Source organism: Diceros bicornis, chromosome 22 (genome assembly GCF_020826845.1).
Source record: "Diceros bicornis minor isolate mBicDic1 chromosome 22, mDicBic1.mat.cur, whole genome shotgun sequence".
In the NCBI taxonomy this organism is placed as follows: domain Eukaryota; kingdom Metazoa; phylum Chordata; class Mammalia; order Perissodactyla; family Rhinocerotidae; genus Diceros; species Diceros bicornis.
Genome location: NC_080761.1, coordinates 17,790,034 through 17,806,713, shown reverse-complemented (window position 1 = coordinate 17,806,713; position 16,680 = coordinate 17,790,034). Strand labels below are relative to the sequence as shown.

Genomic DNA, 16,680 nt, shown 5'->3' with positions numbered 1-16,680 from the left:
AGATAGATAAGAAAGAAACTAAAAGGGGAATGAAACATTTTTGATCACAGGAGAAAGATAATTTGAACGTGATAATAATGGCTGAAGACACAGAAAGAAGAGCTTGTAGGATGAGGTGGAGAACAAAATATCGACCCCTGAAGTCTGTGCTAAAAGTGATTTTTTTCTAAGAATTTTGTATATCACGCCTGTCATAAACATTTAGCTTCATTGTGCAATGAAGACAGATGACAAGAATTTGCTGCTCCGACAACCAAAAAAAAAGCAACTTCACTATGTCTTTGGAATCTGGTTTCTTTGGTTTCAGATGTGCAGTGGAAAACTTGTGCCTGCAAGGGCTGGGGGCAGTTGTTTATGTAACTAATTGGACATCTTCATAAATACAAACATCGGCGCAGGTCCCTCTATTCTCATCTGTTCTAAAGCCAGAGCTTGCTCTACAGTCGAGAGGCATGCAGACTTGAGAGAGATGCAGAGTTTAGCTGTCCTACGCTGACTTTCTTACATAAGCTTCAAGGTTATGAAGTTTTCTCCATTTTGTTTCCAAATATTAGAAGGAAAAAACATATTTTAAGAGTCACTTATCAGGGAAGAAAAGTGCTTGGGAAGATTTTAGGTTGGGGAGAAATTTTGTAGATCAGAGGACGACAGGAGATGTGAACAAAAGATTGAGGACAGAGAGATGGGGGGAGAAATATCCTGAGGAAAGATTAAGAGCATTAGATGTTGCTAAGACCAGACAAGAGAAACAATAGAAAAAATAAACAAATGGGACTACATCAAACTAAAAAGCTTCTGCACAGCAAAGGAAACCATCAACAAAACGAAAAGACAACCTAACAATTGGGAGAAGATGTTTGCAAACCATATATCTGATAAGGGGTTAATCTCCAAAATATATAAAGAACTCATACATTTCAACAACAAAAAAACTAACAACCCAATTAAAAAATGGGCAAAAGACCTGAACAGACACTTCTCCAAAGAAGATATACAGATGGCCAACAGGCACATGAAAAGATGTTCAACATCATTAACTATCAGGGATACGTAAATCAAAACTACAATGAGATATCACTTCATGCCTGTCAGAATGGCTACAATTAACAACATAGGAAACAACAAATGTAGGAGAGGATGCGGAGAGAAGGGAACTCTCATACATTGCTGGTGGGAGTGCAAACTGGTGGAGCCACAATGGAAAACAGTATGGAGATTCCTCAAAAAATTAAGGATAGGACTGCCATACGATCCAGCTATTCCACTGCTGGGTGTTTATCCAAAGAACATGAAAACAAGCATATGTAAAGATATATGCGTCCCTGTGTACATTGCAGCATTATTCACAATGGCCATGACTTGCAAGCAACCTAAGTGCCCATCAAGGGATGAATGGATGAAGAAGATGTGGTATATATGCACGATGAAATACTACTCAGCCATAAGAAAGGATGAAATCCAGCCATTTGTGACAACATGGATGGTCATTGAGGGTATTATGCTAAGTGAAATAAGTCAGAGGGAGAAAGTCAAATACCGTATGATCTCACTCGTAAGTAGAAGATAAAAACAACAACAAACACATAAAGACAGAGATTGGATTGGTGGTTACCAGAGGGGAAGGGGGGAGGGAGGATGGCAAAATGGATGATTAGGGACATCTGTGTGGTGATGGGTTGTAGTTAGTATTTTGGTGGTGAACACGATGTAATCTATGCAGAAATAGAAGTATAATGATGCACACCTGAAATTTATACAATGTTATAAAGCAATGTTAATGCAATGAAAAAATAAAATAAAATAAAAGAGAAGACAAACAGCAAGCTTTAAACATTAAAAAAACAAAAACAAAAACGAGCATTAGATGGAGAGTTGACAACGGCCAGCAGGAGAGACTACCTTCCTCAGAGACAAAAGACAAATGAATAGTCAAGAAGACAGAGAGGAATTTTGACATTGAGAAGAAGGATGCTGGGGAAACTCAGCATCTTATCAGCAAATTAGGTAGTGCGTTCACCTTCTGAGAAAGAATGAGTGGAACTTGGGTCTTGGGAGGGTTTGGACTAGCTCAAGTGAGGAACGCAAGAGGGAACTAAAAAGATGTATGAAAGGATGACCAAGCAGCCTATGGCACCACCTGGGGTGAGCCAGACTCAGAGTGGGACAGAGGAAGGTTGTGTTTGGAGTGGGTATTTGAAATCTTGGAGATGGGGCAATTCCTAGTGATGATTATATCTAAGATGGCACTTTGTGAGTGCCAATAGAGGCGATTATAGTTGAGCAGATCAAGAAAGTATGAGGCCAAGGTATCAGTGCCAGCTATTGGCTTATAGAAACAAGAGATACAGAGGAGAATTTAAAATTTTTGTGGTAATATCTGAATAACCCTTACTTGACCAAGCCAAGCACCATCTGTACTTACAAAGGAGACTCTGGGTGTGGATATGGTATAACTCTCAGAATCATCTCAGTAGCATTCAATTTAGCTGAGCAAGGTGTCTTTAGTTTAAAATCCTACTCTAGCATTGACTCTAATTCATCATGGAGATTAAGGTGGTTGGATATCAGGAGTTGGGAGAACCAAACAACTGTGTCAGTTCCTATAGGCACTGATGCCAAGGCAGAGTAACCGTCTTGGCCTCTAGGTCTAGCAGAGTCCAGTGTACACCCTTGATCTTCTGTTTTAGACTTTAATCTAGACTGTCTGAGGAAGTCAAAGGCCCCTGGCAGCATTTGGATTATAACCTTCTCTTTACAAATCATCTTCTCAAAAATCTTTGAGAACTCAAGAGCAGGGCTTTTTAAATTTGTGTGTCTCTAAATCTCACCTTGTATCACCATGTAGATGTTAAAAAAAATATCCATGGAATGAATGAATGTGTAACCTGTGGTCTCTATGACCTTACATTTCTCTAGAACACCCTTTCTTTGGGTTTAGAAGTCTCTGTAACCCTCCCCCGTTCCTGTTCCACTCAGTACATATCTTTTGAAAGATACATAGCTATCGTCTTCTATGAGGTCTGCACTGGATCCTCTGCTCTTTATCTTGCTGGTGCCTGGACTGATAATCACACTGCTCAACTGGTTGTGCCTCTTGTGGCAAGAGTGGAAGAGATTACAGCAAGGGCAATAATTAAGAGGTGGAATGGGGGAGCCTGAATAAATAAAAAGAAGGCTGCATAAATATGATGCTTATACTGAATGAGACAGTCCCAACCTGAAATCATCTCTCCTACTAGACAGAAGTCCCAGCTTTTTTCTGCCTCAGGACTGCTGTTTGCCATGAATGCAACTAATTTCTAACAATTTTGTGTGAATTAGTAAAGGGCGCCCCCTACAGACGCAGAGGCAGCTATCACTAGAGTGCACGGCTTGGTGAGATGAACATGGGCTGGATTTCCACTTGACCGTCTGGGCAGCGCCTTGTGCAGTGAACAACTTGCACATTTGTGTTCTTTGCCCCTGCTAATTACTCACTCTTTTGAGCCTAGGGCTCCTGCGAGTCACTGCTGAGCTAAGAGCCACAGTCTCATTCTAAAAGTTACAGATCAGATTCCTGGTCCACACTGTACCTTGGCAATAATTGGAAGACACAAAAGAACAGAGTCCAGGATGTGCAGGGTGTGCCACTGTTAGATATGTGCATTGCTCTAATATGTACTTTCCCCTTTAGTTAACAAAACTAATAGAATAACTCTACATGAAAGGCTTTTTATGCTATGTAAGGACAAACTCTAGCTGCCTCTTAATTTTCATTTTTGTGGTTTACTGCTAGCAAGTGGAAGATTTATGTAAATAAGGTTTACCTTACTCAACTGTGCTAGTTCAGTCAAGCTATGGGAAAAGCCAGAGGGGTGGACTTCCTCCATTTCTCACCAGTCAAAGTCTATGCTTCCAGGGCTTTTTTCAATGCAACTGCAATAAATCAGGCAGTGAATCTTGGAGGCTCAGTAAGACCATTTGATTAAACCATGGGCGAGTAACTGCTACCTCACCACTCTGGCTGGATCTCAGATTGACAATGTTCAGACATGCTTCCAGAGCTGTGAAAGCTGGGTGAGGTGGGGGGCAAGTGAAGGTTGTGACTCTGCTGAAATCTGAAGCTATATTTTCTGAGCAGTTTCCAAACAATACAAAGGGGCTCTTTGGATCGGACTGAAGAAACATGTTGATTTCCTCTAAGACAATGGAAGGAGAGGATGAGTGTAGTGTGAGTAGAGGGTTGAATTCAAGGAGTAGAGACCTATCGTTGGATTATCACCTTCAATGAGGTTGGCCTCTCTCCATCACCTTTGCCGTCAGAGTAATTTCTTAAATGTTCACAAAAAGTTTGTGAAGCTGGACTTACTTCTGTGGAAAGCCTCATATGTTTTGTCCTTGGGAAAGATAAACCTTCCAATTAAATGAAGAATTCTCTGGCCATCTCTTCATGGTTACTCTTTCAGGGTGAGATGCAGCTCACATCTGTCAAATGTCAGCCAAGCTTCAACTCCCATTCCTGACTAGTAATCACCATCCCGCGGAGTGGGGGGACGAGATATGGGGGGGTCCTGCTTGTTGCTTGACTTGAACTAAGTCTATACCTGGGGTGTCTGAGGGCCAGGAGCCCTCAGCCTTTAACAGGAAAGTCAGTAGGGGCTTAGTAAAGGGGTACTGTGGGAAGCCCCTCTTGGCCTCTCTCTCCTTATAAAATCTGTAACACATGTTGACTAGATCCATAATTATGTCATTACCTCATAACTTTTTGAGGTTCCAACTTCTAGGGCCCCTGGGGGAGGAGTAGTTGTTATTATAAGGTCAGGATTTAGGACTGGCAACTGAAGCCATTCAAGGTCTCTTCTCTCTGTTGCCTCCATTCCTTTTAAGCAGTCACAGAGAGATCTGGCTGCTCTCAGACTGACAGCCCTGGCAGCACTGCCATGTAGAAATGAGATAAACAGCTATATTTTGTTCCCCAGGAGAATACATCGATGAGCATGGCCACTGCCAGATCTGTGAAGACTCGTGTGCCAAGTGCTGGGGGCCAACCCTGGAAGACTGCACTGGCTGCCCCGCCACAAGGTGAGTGGCCTCTCAGTATCTCCTGGGGTTGGGAACTCATGGGTTGCAAGATGGAGAGAGAAGGTGTTTACTACCTTAGAGGCACCCCCTGGGCCTGCAGGAAAAAGAATCAAACTTCTTCCCATGACACAGAAACCCTCCATGGTGTGGCCATAGCCCACCACTCTAGCATTTTCTCCCCACGATGCCCAGTACCCACTGCAAGAGTCAGTTCCCTGTAGACTGGAGGGGCTTTCTCATCTGTGAAGATGGTAGTGACTTTGATGCCTGGAATCTCAGCACTTTCTGCACACCCATCTCTCAATCCTCATCTCCATCTGCTGACAAAATATTTACTCATATTTCTAGAGTTAGTTCAAGGGTGAACTGTTCTATGAAGGCATTTTTGATCTCTTCCAGTGGAATTAACCTCCCCTTTTTATGTTCCCCTGTGCTCTGTAAAAAATTCCAGAGGAGCACCTGTGATATTTTAAGATATTCATTTACAAATCTCTCTCTTTGTTAGGCTGTAAGCCCCTTGAAGTACTCATCTTTGTATCTCCATTCCTATCACAGCGCTAGGAAAATAGTGGGCACTCAGTAAATGTTTGATAGCTGAATGAATGAGGAAATAGCAAGTATCTGAATGGGATGAGCATCTCTGCCAATATACAGGGAATTTCTAATGAAGAGAGTTGGGAGCCTGTTGTATTTTTTAGTTAACACTCCTCTGATTCTAGCACTTAACGTTTGTTGGCTGACAGTGTTTGAATGAATGCCTTCAACACCACTCTGCTAAATGTGTAGGAAGCAGGGTCTCTCCCCAGACCAGTGTGACAAGCCTGCTCCAGTGGCAGGTCAGTCTCTAGGATGGACATTCCCTCTGACTTGCACAACAGTCATTTCATCTAAATCTTTCTCACGACTGTAATATCCTGAGAAGGAACTGTGGTGTATTTGTTTCTTTATTCCCCCATAGTGATCAACACATAGTAATAATTCAATAAATTTGTGTTTATTGAACTCGATAAGGTATGTTATCAATATCACGGGCTTGGCTTTCCAAATGGCTCCCTCAAAAAGAGAAAGAAAGAAGGAAGGAAGGAAGGAAGGAACGAAGAAACGAAGGAAGGAACGAAGGAAGGAAGGAAGTCTTAAGAATTCTTAATGGCAAAAGTGATAACATTTTCCAAGAGTTTTTTAAAGTTATCTATACCTCTAAATATGGAATTTTCTGGGCCGGCCCCGTGGCTTAGCGGTTAAGTGCGCGCGCTCCGCTGCTGGCGGCCCGGGTTCAGATCCCCGGCGCGCACCGATGCACCGCTTCTCCAGCCATGCTGAGGCCGCGTCCCACATACAGCAACTAGAAGGATGTGCAGCTATGACATACAACTATCTACTGGGGCTTTGGGGGGAAAAATAAATAAATAAAATTATTAAAATAAATAAATAAACATGGTATTTTCTTTAAAGCAGCTTCAGGACACACCGTTAGATACAGGCAGGATTCCAAAAATGGGTTCCCTTTCTCCTCTAACTTCTCACCATGTCAACAATCAAATCCCACTGCATGTTTGCACATCTTTGAACTAGGGAAATATTTTAGCATTTGCTTAATAAGGCAGCTTCCATCATTCAGTGTACATTGCAGAAGTCATGATTGTCCCAGGCTCACCAGCAGTGAGAAAAAAAATTTACTACCATAAATGGCCATTTAAAAAAATCTAAGCCCCTTGGTGTTCCTGGGCCATTTGGGTAGTTTAACTTATTTAAGTAGCCCATGCTTTAGCTTTTAAAGGAAGAAAAGCATGTGTATGGATCTTGAACTAGAGTGTCCTCCTAAGGAAATCTTGTTCCCCAAGAATAATTTTCTTCTCATGTCCCTGAGCCCTCCATTTCTTTCCTCATCTCTCTTCCCTGATGTCCATTACTTGCAAATATGTCCAAGAAAGGGCATTATGTAATGGCAATGAATTACCTGACTTCTTTTCTTATCCTCATTTTCCTGGAAGGGGGTTGAGGAGATGAGGAAAAAGAAACTATTTTGAAAGATGGTGATGTTGACTTATTTGTTCTTGAAACGGCAGGAAAGAGTTTTCCTTAAATATTTTCCAAAGTATTTTCTTGAGTGGAATCGGGTCCATCAAGACGGTCTTAAGCGCCTGCTTTATGTCAGGTCTGAGTTACGTGCAAGGTATGTGAATTCTTATAGGTGACTCAGGAGGTCAAAGTCAAGGGATGGTGAAGCCCTCAGGGACAAGCAATAGTGGGGCAGCTGTAGCACTCTAGGCCTGAAGCAAGAGCCCCAACTGTGGAAGACTGGATGCCTGACAGAAACTGGAGCCATAGGGGACACAGCCCTCTAGAACCATGGAGGGAGGAAGCAGAGCTGTGGCTCCGGAGGAGTAAATACTCCAGTCTCTCTCCTCCCAACCTCAGATCTCCTGCTGTGTTTCCCCTTGTCTGAAACTAACTACTGGCCAATGGGAAGCACCACTGACAAGGGAGGGATGTGAGCTCGGGGATGCAGTCCCCATTGGGCACACTTCCAGGACCCAGCAGGACAGAGAATGGCAGAAATGGATCTGGGGTGGGGTAAGGGGTAAGGAGAGACAGAATAACTAGGACAGTTGGTCTCTCCGAGTTTCTTCCTGTTCTTAAACTTTTGGATATTTCTAGTCCTGGTAGAATAAAGATCATCCCTAAAAGAAGTTTTTAGGGGCTGGCCCGTGGCTTAGCGGTTAAGTGCCCACGCTCCTCTGCTGGCGGCCCGGGTTGGGATCCTGGGCGTGCACTGACGCACCGCTTCTCCCGCCATGCGGAGGCCGCCCCCGTCCCACATACAGCAACTAGAAAGATGTGCAGCTATGACATACAACTATCTACTGGGGCTTTGAGGGGAAATAAAAATAAATAAATAAAATCTTAAAATAATAATAAAAAAAAATAAAAGAAGTTTTTACTGGGAGAGGAATGTCAACATTTAACTTACATGTTTGCCTCAAAACAATATGGCAGGAGCGCTGGCCCCATTGTGTAGTGGTTAGGTGTGCGTGCTCCGCTGCTGGTGGCCGGGGTTCGATCCCGGGAGCACACCGACACACTGCTTGTCAGGCCATGCTGTGGCGGTATCCCACATAAAGTGGAGGAAGATGGGCACGGATGTTAGCCCAGGGCCAGTCTTCCTCAGCAAAAAGAGGAGGATTGGCATGGATGTTAGCTCAGGGCTGGTCTTCTTCACAAAAACCAAAAAACAATATGGCAGTGAAGCGAATCAGTGGGGATACAGCTGAAATGAGATTGGCCATGTGTTGATAATTGTTGAAGCTGAGTGATGAATATGGGGGGTGGGGGGTGTGGGTACTGCTATGTCTTGTATATATGTTTATTTTATCTATGTTTAAATTTTTCTATCATAAAATAAAAAAAAAATTAACCCTGAAATTGTTTTATATAAGAAATTAAAATTTAAAAAGCCCTTTCTTGGGCCGGCCCTGTGGCTTGGTGGTTGGGTGCGTGCGCTCCGCTGCTGGTGGCCTGGGTTCGGATCCTGGGCGCCCACCGACATACCGCTTCTCTGGCCATGCTGAGGCCGTGTCCCACATACAGCAGCTAGAAGGATGTGCAGCTATGACCTACAACTATCTACTGAGGCTTTGGGGGAAAAAAATAAAAAAATAAAATAAAATAAAAAATTAAAAAGCCCTCTCTTCATTTCTAGTTTTCCTTTTACATTTCCATAAACCCTTGGGTTTAGCTCCTTAAAGACAATTGAAAACTTGGAGGAAGCAAGTTTGCATGGCTAACTTGTGTAGCTCTGCAATGCTGTGGTCCTCATAATTTCCCAATTCATCCTGAAGGAGCTACAGACTCAATGAACTAATTAAAAACATTTAAAACATATCTCCATTCTGACCCACCCTCAAATGTTTTATTTTATCTGTTTCAATGAATTCAGGAAAAAAGACTTTTTGCCAGATTTCATTCTGTTACAACATTCAAGTACCAAGAAATTACATTAAGTGCCCTTGTGATGGCTTTAGGTAGGCCAAACCAAACATCAGCACAGAGGACCAGCTTACCCTGATTTGCCATCTCTTCTGTTCCAGTTCACATGACATCACACACACACACACACACACACACACACACACTGGGGCTTCTGGAATATTCAGTGCCAATGTTGAGAACATCACCTCTGCCCAGCTCTTTAGCACTTGGTTCTGCCACCTTCTTCCTTTGCATGAGCCCCATTGGACCAGGAATGGTTCACTGTTTATGAAAAAGTCAAGAGCATGGGTGACTCAGGGAGAGAAGTGCTTCCCCTATAGAGATTAGCTTGCCTGAGTGCCTCAGAAATCCACATATTGGGGGCCGTCCTGGTGGCACAGCAGTTAAGTGCACGTGTTCCACTCCAGTGGCCCGGGGTTCGCAGGTTCAGATCCTGGGCACGCACCAACGCACTGCTTGTCAAGCCATGCTGTGGCGGCATCCCACATAAAAAGTAGCGGAAGATGGGCACGGATGTTAGCCCAGGGCTAATCTTCCTCACACACACACAAAAAAAGAAATCCACATATTGGATGACTGGTGGTTCCAGAGATGGCTTGAGTCCGCTTTAAAGAAAATTTTCATCAGCCCTATGAAGCCCAGAGTTGTATTCTCCTCCAGTAGGGAAGATTTGTTGGTATGGGTGGAAATCTGTGCCACTTGAAATGGTACTTTTCTTCAAGTTCCTTAGCAATTTTTCTTGGGGGGGGGTGGTAGTGGTGGAGCGGATGATGTAATTCAGTGCCTTCACTTAAGCATGACTGTTTCCCTGTCTTTCAATCCTTAGAAAGAATCATGTTCATACGAAAACTGGGTACGTCACCCGTGCTTTCCTTAGGGTAGAGGTGGAGGGAGGTGGTTTAAACAAAGCACAATTATTTGCTTGTACTTTCCTAAAATCAAGCACTTGAGTAAGAAAGGCAGCCCCTTCGCTATATAAACATGGCAGTATTACACCATCTGCCTCAACCCTATACACCCCCAGTTTCTGGATGGTTTTAAATGGTTCCTATCATTGAGGGTATTAGATTGCTTTTCTCAAGAGAAATAATTTCCCTCTAAACCAATCTGTCATCTATTTCTATAAAGAACAAAATGATGGTGTACTTTCCATCCTTTTCCAACTGAATTTAGGAAGAAAACGAACTCTCACAAATAAACATGCCCCATTCTCCTTTTCAGCAGAGCATAGAGTAGCTTCCTTGTTTAAAAACCTCAGATAGCTCTTACGCAGTTTTTCTTAAAGAAAGGTTTTTGTTTTGTTTTTGTTTTTTTAACTAGCCACATCCCAATTATTCCTTGAAAAGTCTTCTAGCTCAGAAACCAGAGCCAGGGTGGGGCCGGGATATTCCTGGTTGGCATTAGTGCCATCAGCTAAAAGTCTGGGCTGGGAGCACAGTCTTCTCATTATACATCATGGTGCAGGGATCTGTTTGGACATGGACAACCAGATGGGCGTGAGTCTGTTTAGGGCTGGGACTCCACACTCTGCAGTGGGCCAAAAGGATTGTTAGCTCCAGGGGTGCTGGGTGTGGTGACCAGAACCTGAGGGGCTGAGAATCCAAGAACGAGGTGGCCGTCAGTCTTATGTTGTTGGCTTTAATCCCATTCTGTTTCCAAGCAGATGCAAATGACACAGACTTTCAGAGTGGGAAGGAGATGGAAGACTATAAGCAACACACTACTCAGGATGCCTTGTCACCACCCCATTTCCCTCCAAACCTGGGATTGAAATGCCTCTCCCCAGTAGGGCTGGCTCTAGCTATGGAAACAGTGGGATTTAGATAAGCCAGTGCCACCCCAGAAACAAACTGCTCAAAGCCTACACCTGGTCTTCTGTGCGATGTTCAGCGTGAGCAAGAGAGGCAGGAGAGAGAGAAGGCAGCCTTTGTCTGCAGGCCCTCAGCTCTCCCAGGCCCGGATGCCAGCATTATGCCCTCAGGGCAGTGTGTGCTACGTGCTCAATTAACCTCACAACTGATACACAACTGCTACTCTAAGGAAGCTCTACAAGACACCAATCTGGACCACCTGTATTACTTAGGAATCATTTAGCAAATGCCGTAGTAATCCAGACTGTCAGTGTGCAGGAGGTGGAGCAGTGCTCAAAGTGTGTTCTCTAGACAGCAGCATGAGCATCACCCAGGAACTTGCCAAAATACAAATTCTCAGCTCTCTCCCCTCAAGACCAACTGAATTAGAAACTCTGGGGTGCAGCCTCTCAGTTCACTTCATCAACTCACATTACCTATCTGACTCTTGCACTTAGCAAACAGTTTGTATTTTTCTGAGAAAAATTCTTGGATACAATTTACTTAATCACATTTATTCTTGGAATTACTTTGCAAGGGAAAAAAAGCAAAACTATGAAAATATTAACTATGACATTATGATATATATTGTATGTGTATAAAACCAAGGGTTTAGAAGCCCACGTGCTGACTTATCTGCAGTGCCCTTGTAGGTGATTGCAAATGTGGTCAGAAAATAGAGACCATGGTATCCTATACATCAGGAAACACTTGCAAAAATGACACTCAAAATCAGAGTTTGTTAATTACTTGCCATATGCGCAGGCCAGATTTATAAGTAGCACCTGAGCTACAGGGTAGTGCTTTGTTCTACCCTTTGAGAGCCCTTGGAGTTGACATTTCTCTTGCAAAGTGCAGGCATGCTGATAACTAAAGGAAGAGTATTTTCTCCAAGGCCCCAGGATTCAAAAGCCCATTTAGTGTCTTGAAAGGTCAAAGACCTCCATCTGACTGTTGGCTGGGTGTGGCTGGGGCATAGAAAATGGGTTTAATCCCTACAGGCACCAGTTAGCTTGTTTGGAACCAGAATCAGGATTGCATCCCCAGTCAGTTACTGGCATGCCTACTCTTGGGTCCAAACCTTGGCCAAGGATGGGTACGTGACTAATATTCCACATGTTCTAAGATGATCAGTCCCAGGCATCCCCCTTGTCTCTGGAAAAACGAAACCAAGTCTATGCAGTGAAACACGAACACCACACGTTCTGATACTTAAGGCCATTCCAGAAAGTCACCTTCACAAACTTTTTGCTTTTCCTCTAGGATTTTTGATGATGGCCGCTGTGTTTTGAACTGTTCCTCAGGCAAATTTGAATTTGAGAACCAATGCCATCCATGCCACTACACCTGTCGAGAATGCCAAGGAAATGAGCCTTCCAACTGCACCTCCTGTGGAGTAGGTGAGGGAGTCTGGTTTCTCGCTTGTTCTTCCTTGCTTCAAACCTGTTCTCCTGCTGGACATTACTTGGTTTGACTCAGAAGCTTTATCTCTGGGGATGAGGGGTTGGGATTAGACAGCTGTTTGTTAGAGAATATGTACAACCTTGAAGTTTCTGCCTGTTGTCAGGACACAAGTTCACATTGTTGTGGACACAGACTTGCTGCCCCTGAGGAGGTGAGAGAGAAGCTAAGAGATGTCTTTCCAGAGAAGGAGAAAGAAAGGGCATGCAAACATGATGCAGACATGAGGTAGACAGTAAAGCTAAGATTGGTTGAGGTAAACGTGAAAAACTAGGAAATTAAGGCAGACACATTCAGTCTTTAAGAGAAATGTCTTGATAGAGGCTGTGTCAGGGTCTCCTCAGCCCTGATCTTTGCTAATTAGAAGTTGTCAGAGCCCTCATGTCAAAACACAAATATGACATTTTCTGTCCCAGTTTTAACAACTCTAAAAGTTTCTGCTGTCATTGGATTATATTCCATGATCTCAAAGGTGCTCTGCAGTTTGACCCTTGATTCCTCTCCAGCATCCCTTCTTGTGCCTGTTACCTACTTTGACTTCATGTGAGACAGATTCATATTTATTTGAACTACACAATACTTTTAAAATTTAAACCAAATTTACAAATTGGGAAATTTCAAATAAAAACCTGGGTGTTTTGTTTTTCTTGAAAATTTGGAAGATCTGGCAACACTGGGCCTACATTCTCTAAATGGTTAACTGGAGACCAGAGGGGGCTGCTTTCCTTTTCTCTGCAGTCCCCACCACTCCCAGTTGTCTCACTGATCCTGAGGCTGTTAGTTACCACTGCCGTCATACTTACACGGTTTTTCTGGTGGAAGAGAATTATTTATCTTAATTCTTGCTTGAAATAAAACAGAGAAAAAGAAAGAACAAATTGAGAGTATCATGCATTTCCAGAAAAATGGGAGATAACACCTTCTTTGTATAAATTAAAATTATTTCTTTGTGTTTCTTATGTAAGGAAAGTATATCTATATCAAATGTTAACTCTAGCCTGTTCATTCTGTTTTCTTCCTCATCTATAAAATGGTGCTAATGGTTGCCTCCTTTTTGGATTATTATGAAAATAAAATGAGATTAAATGAGATAAAATAATAAAGCACTTAGAACAGGGCTGGGCATGCAGGAAGCACTCAATAAATATTAACTCTTCTTTTTCTTCTTCTTACTACTGCTGCTGTTATTGTTTGTACCTGCTTACTCCTGTGGGCATTTGAGTTTCTCTAGCCTCAAAGACTTCACTTGAGATGTTCCCCCCACTCTTGTCTGCCTGACCTCTTTCTAGTCATCCTTTAGGTCTCAGTTTCAATGTCATTCTCTCAGTGAGAGCTGCCCTAGCCTCCTTGTCTAAGTTAGGCTCCCTTCATATGGACATACTTGGAGCCCTGCACTTCCGCCTTTACAGGGTTCCTCCACTTGCTATCTGTCTTGTCCTTAAGACTCCATGCCCCGTAAGAGCAGCGAATGATTTCTACCTGTTTCCTGCTGTGTTGTGAGCACATGAACAGCGTCTGGTACATGGAAGGTCCATACTATAACTGAAGGTATGAATGGTTCCGTAGAAAGAACATCAGGACCGCAGTCAGAAAGCCTGGGTTCTAGTTCCCACTTTGTTGCTAATGCACCAGAAGACACTAAACCTGTCACTTCACCTCTGTAAGTCTCCCCTTGTTTGCAAAACAGGGGAGCATAGACAAGATGTCATCTAAAATCCCTTTCACATTTAAAACACACTCAATCTTCATACACAGTACAAAATAAGGGGTAGCTTGAATGCTAAACAAATGTCTAAAATGTTCCAGGCATCCTACAGCTCCTTGGACCAATCCACACATAAATGCTTTGACATTTCTACTGTATTTTCTGTTGGAAAGTATGCGTTTAATCCATTATCCTCACAAAAATTTATTGTGTCCCTTCCATGTACAAGTTACTATACATACATAGTTGCCATGGATAGCATGATTCTTGAACTTCGAGGAGTTTACAGTCTGACAAAGGGGTGTGTCCTCAGGTGTTATAAAACAAGAAAATATTAAAAACCAAATGAATGGTAGGGATCCCACTGCAGGTCAGAGAAGAAATACCACTTTCAGCTGTGCTGAGCAGAGGAGGTTTCCTGGAGAGAGTATTGTTGAGAAGCTCTGATTAGCAGGGTTCTCTCCTCCTAAGAGCACGATGTCCCTAGGTCATGTATTAGCACAGCTATAATACATGAGACAGTGCTAAAGAAGATGGATGATTGAATTAATGCAGTTCCATATCAACAGGCTTTAATAAAAGGCTGGAAATCCTCTGGCTAAGGAGTCCCATCTACACACATAAGCCTCTCTGATCAGTTTGTAGAAATTTCCCCTCCTGCTTAATTGTCATTATGTTAAGATTTAGGTCTGACTCCTCAAAGAAATGCAGATCTCCAGCTGTGTTTGTGAAGATTCACTTTAAATTCTCTTCCAGATTTATCCTCTACCAAACTGGACACAAATCTAAATTCTACCCATCACACAACAGCTACAGTAAGCAAAATGTTGAAGTAAACTTCAAGTTTATTTTCAGAGTCCCTCAGACTTTCTTTCTCTCATCCTTTCCAGCAATCCTTTTCCCCTCATGTCTTCAACCCTCAACTTTCCTTTCCTCTTGCAGACATCCACTGTCTTCACATCAGTCCCCCTTCTCTTCTAACATAATCAGCTGCCAAGAAATGCTCTGGAAATAGTTAATTACTCTTTAGAATACATGAAAGCCAATCTGAACCTCTTTAGGGAGTTCCTTGCATTTTAACTCTTGTCTCATATTATCACATGGAAGGGTTGGCACCTAATAAAAATATCAGCTTGTCTACTACTAGAACCAGCTTCTCTTGCAGCTTATTATAACAACTTAAATTCTGAGATCTGGGAAAGTAGCCAAAAATTTATGCATGTTATTTAAACCAATGGGGTATCCAAATTATCAGCCAAAACTAAGTGAGCTGCCATACTACTCAGGCTATTAGAAATATGACCAAATCTTGGTATAATCCTAGACCAAACCTGTGGGAAAAGCTGGCCATGGTCAAGGCATCTAAGTGACCTCCTTTTGAAGAGCCCGTGTATTTTAAATGCCAAGACCCAGGGCCGGCCCGGTGGTGCAGCAGTTAAGTGCGAGCGCTCCGCTGCGGTGGCAGGGGTTCGCAGGTTCAGATCCCGGGCGCACACGATGCACCGCTTGCTAAGCCATGCTGTGGTGGAGTCCCATATAAAGTAGAGGAGGATGGGCATGGATGTTAGCCCAGGGCCAGCCTTCCTCAAGAAAAAAAAGGGAGGATTGGCATTGGATGTTAGCTCAGGGCTAGTCCTCCTCACACAGACACAAAAAATAATAAAATAAAATAAATGCCAAGACCCTTCAAATCTTTGTTCTTCAAATCCAAATTGTAATACCCAAAGGGATCCAAATAATAAAACCATATCTGAAGAATAAAAATGGGATGGGAGAACATTTCCTCTGATATCTGAACCCATCATTGTTAATTTTTATTTTAAGATTGTTGGTCCAGTTTGATATGTTGGAAAAATAGGAATATTGCCAAATATTAATTCACTCACTCACTCATTCATTCAATCATTCATTAAATATGTATTTAGAACTCACTGTATGCCAGGCTGCCCCCATCCTCTGGATCCTGAGTTGATGTCATGTGAAGGTGTAGGTGATGTACACCACTGCTGGATGGAGGAGAGGCGAGGCTTCCAATTGCTCTCCCTCAAGTCTTCCTACTTATATCCGAAAAGTTTGGCTCTCTGAAAAACAGGACTTTTCTAAATGAGTCTTGGTGGAAATGGGATTTGCTAGGGTTTCACAAAGTGCCTGAGAACACTTGTAAGAACATAGCTTGGAAGGTTCAGCCACTGTGGTCTCCTGAGATTCCAGGTTCCACCAGATCAGGGTTTTGTGCTCCACAGCATTGACCTACAGCTGTAGAATCACCAAATACACATTACATCCTCCCAAACACTCTTCCCTTAGAGGATAAGGTCCTTCTAACTCAAACTTGGAGACAGCATACACTTTTTTCCACCACCTCTATGGAAGCCCTCTTTATTTTCTCTGTTCCACGGGAACCATCAGACTTCGGGCATGAAATCACAAACAGAAAAGAGGTAGCTTCAGAGACTATAATCCAAGGGTGTGATCTTTAAATTGTATTTGAACTAGGGCTTTAGTTAAATAAGAAACGTTAAGTTAGACCATTTGAGAGTGCCGACTTTAAGGGTAAAAAATAGTCGAATGTTGGCAATTTCATGTGGTTCAATCTAATATTATACTGACTTT

General features: G+C 42.8%; 1 protein-coding gene across 3 annotated transcripts in view; it reads left to right on the top strand.

Moving 5' to 3' along the window:
• PCSK5 (proprotein convertase subtilisin/kexin type 5) overlaps positions 1-16,680 on the top strand; it is a 448,916-nt gene that overhangs the window by 319,348 nt on the left and 112,888 nt on the right. For all 3 annotated transcript variants that reach the window (XM_058565628.1, XM_058565627.1, XM_058565629.1), the window contains exons 21-22: positions 4,959-5,061; positions 12,165-12,301. In XM_058565628.1, the coding sequence (XP_058421611.1) occupies positions 4,959-5,061; positions 12,165-12,301 (240 nt within the window). The remainder of the gene's footprint in view (positions 1-4,958; positions 5,062-12,164; positions 12,302-16,680) is intronic.